The 1,870-nt window shown below is 33.7% G+C and overlaps 1 protein-coding gene across 1 annotated transcript in view; it reads right to left on the bottom strand.

The window, feature by feature from the left end:
* Positions 1-1,851, bottom strand: part of LOC102014224 (serotriflin-like) — a 7,257-nt gene extending 5,406 nt beyond the window's left edge. Inside the window, exons 1-2 of the mRNA XM_005377929.1 lie at positions 1,846-1,851; positions 173-263 (exon numbers count right to left, since the gene is read on the bottom strand). Of these exons, the coding sequence (XP_005377986.1) occupies positions 173-263; positions 1,846-1,851 (97 nt within the window). The remainder of the gene's footprint in view (positions 1-172; positions 264-1,845) is intronic.
* Positions 1,852-1,870: the final 19 nt, after the last annotated feature.

Here is a 1,870-nt window from a genome sequence, read left to right as displayed (position 1 = left end):
ACACGATACAGAATTAGATTATATTCTTTTTAAAAAAACTCGTGATACAATGAAGCCACAAGAAGTGAACCGCGATATAGCAAGGGGGAACTGTACTCCCAAACTTACTCTCTCAATGGTTGTCAGTTAATTTAGCTTTTATAACATTATTCACTAGATAAATTCAACTTACAACTAATTCTTCGTTGATGTGTAGGACTGTGAGAAAAGGCGCACTTCCTTGCCCAAATTTCGGCATTCTTTGCAACTTCAGAATTCCATGTCTTGGGAAACACGACAAACATATGACAATTAAGATGTGAAGCTTTCACAAGATAATAGGGAAACGCGTGAATATATTTAAAATGTACCCTTATTTGAAGAATCATTTTCTAATATTTTTTTCATTTGCCTAGTACTCTGCCCCAAATCACATTTCTTGCTTTCCTAAATGATTAAGTACGACGAAGATCATTCTCTGGGGGGATGGGATTGTTGTAGAGTACAGTATTTTGGGGGAAAAGTAGTCATCCAGGTTCCCAAGAGTAAAATAGATACTTTAAAACTGGAGGTATATTCTGTATTCTTTTAGCTCAACACTCACAGGCTCTGCAGATTTTTTTTCAGTATCAGGGATTGAGTCCAAGACCCTCACACTGAGCAGCATCCCAACCCTCTTTTTATTTTTATTTTGATGCAAAGTCTCAATAAGTCACTAACTTGTACAGGCGTGGCTTAGATTTGTGATCCCCCTGCCTCAGCCTCCCAGATGCAAACATAATTAGAGCTGAGATCTAAGCATGTGCTTGTTTGCTCTATAATACCTACTGTATTTGTAGCAGCCTTTATAGAATAATATCCTGCAAAATGCTACATTGAAAAGTTTTTATAAACTACTAAATCCAATATAGCAGTTTAAAGGACAATATTTACAGAAAAAAATGTCTAGTATGTTCCATATGTAAAAGAAAAAAAACTAGAAAAATCAATGTAAACAGAGATTTTAGTAAAGTTAAGCAAAGATTACTTTCAAAGAAGAAAAAGATGTACCAGTGTAGAAAAAGAAATGTTAAAGACATCAGACAAGAAAATTCAGTTACTTACTGTGGTCATGAGATATTTATTCTGTACACATAGCTTAGTTCCTTACCTCAGATATGAAGCTAACCTAAGCCTTGAAAGATTCCTTCCTGTAGCCTACAAGAAGCACCAACTTTCATAGTTTCAGGATTGGAAAGAGTAGGTTCTATTTCTTATTGTGATAGAAAATCCTACTAAGAGATAATTATTTACCCTGTAATTTAGCCTGTAATTGAATAATTAATTTTTAGGCTGTAATCACAATGAATCAAATTAAATTTTCATATGTTAACATTAAACACTTGAACTTGGAAGAGAAAGAGTAACTAATTTTTGGCAAGTATTCCATTTGTTCCTGGCATTTTATTTATTTAATATTATCTCCATTCATTTTCACAAGGATAAGGTAAAGTTTGAATTATTTCCACTAATAAAAAGAAAGCTGAGCATTTTCAGAATTAAGTAACTAACCCAGAATCAGCCATCAGATCCCTTTAGGTCATCCTTTATTTAGTCTAAAGGTCTCCTACTCTGTAGCGTTTGGTTTACAGGCCTCAGTCATGCTAACCAGCGTCTTGGTTATATGCTCCTTTGATTACTGTGCTGTCCAAATATGTACACATTCCTTAGCCTATGAGTTGGTTATAGCAAAAAAAGAGTGGGTTTTTCATTTTACAGTCTTTTCATCATATTTAAAGAGTTTAAGACTTTTATTCAAAGTTTGGTGTCTAATTATTCAAATGATGTAATTTGTAGTCTTATTTACATGTCCACCATGATGCAAACCTCCATGTTATACTGATAGGATATA

This window comes from Chinchilla lanigera, unplaced genomic scaffold, assembly GCF_000276665.1.
Source record: "Chinchilla lanigera isolate Chin_1 unplaced genomic scaffold, ChiLan1.0 scaffold00010, whole genome shotgun sequence".
Lineage (NCBI taxonomy): Eukaryota > Metazoa > Chordata > Mammalia > Rodentia > Chinchillidae > Chinchilla > Chinchilla lanigera.
The sequence above is the reverse complement of the archived record's forward strand: the minus strand, read 5'-3'. Positions and strand labels throughout refer to the sequence as shown.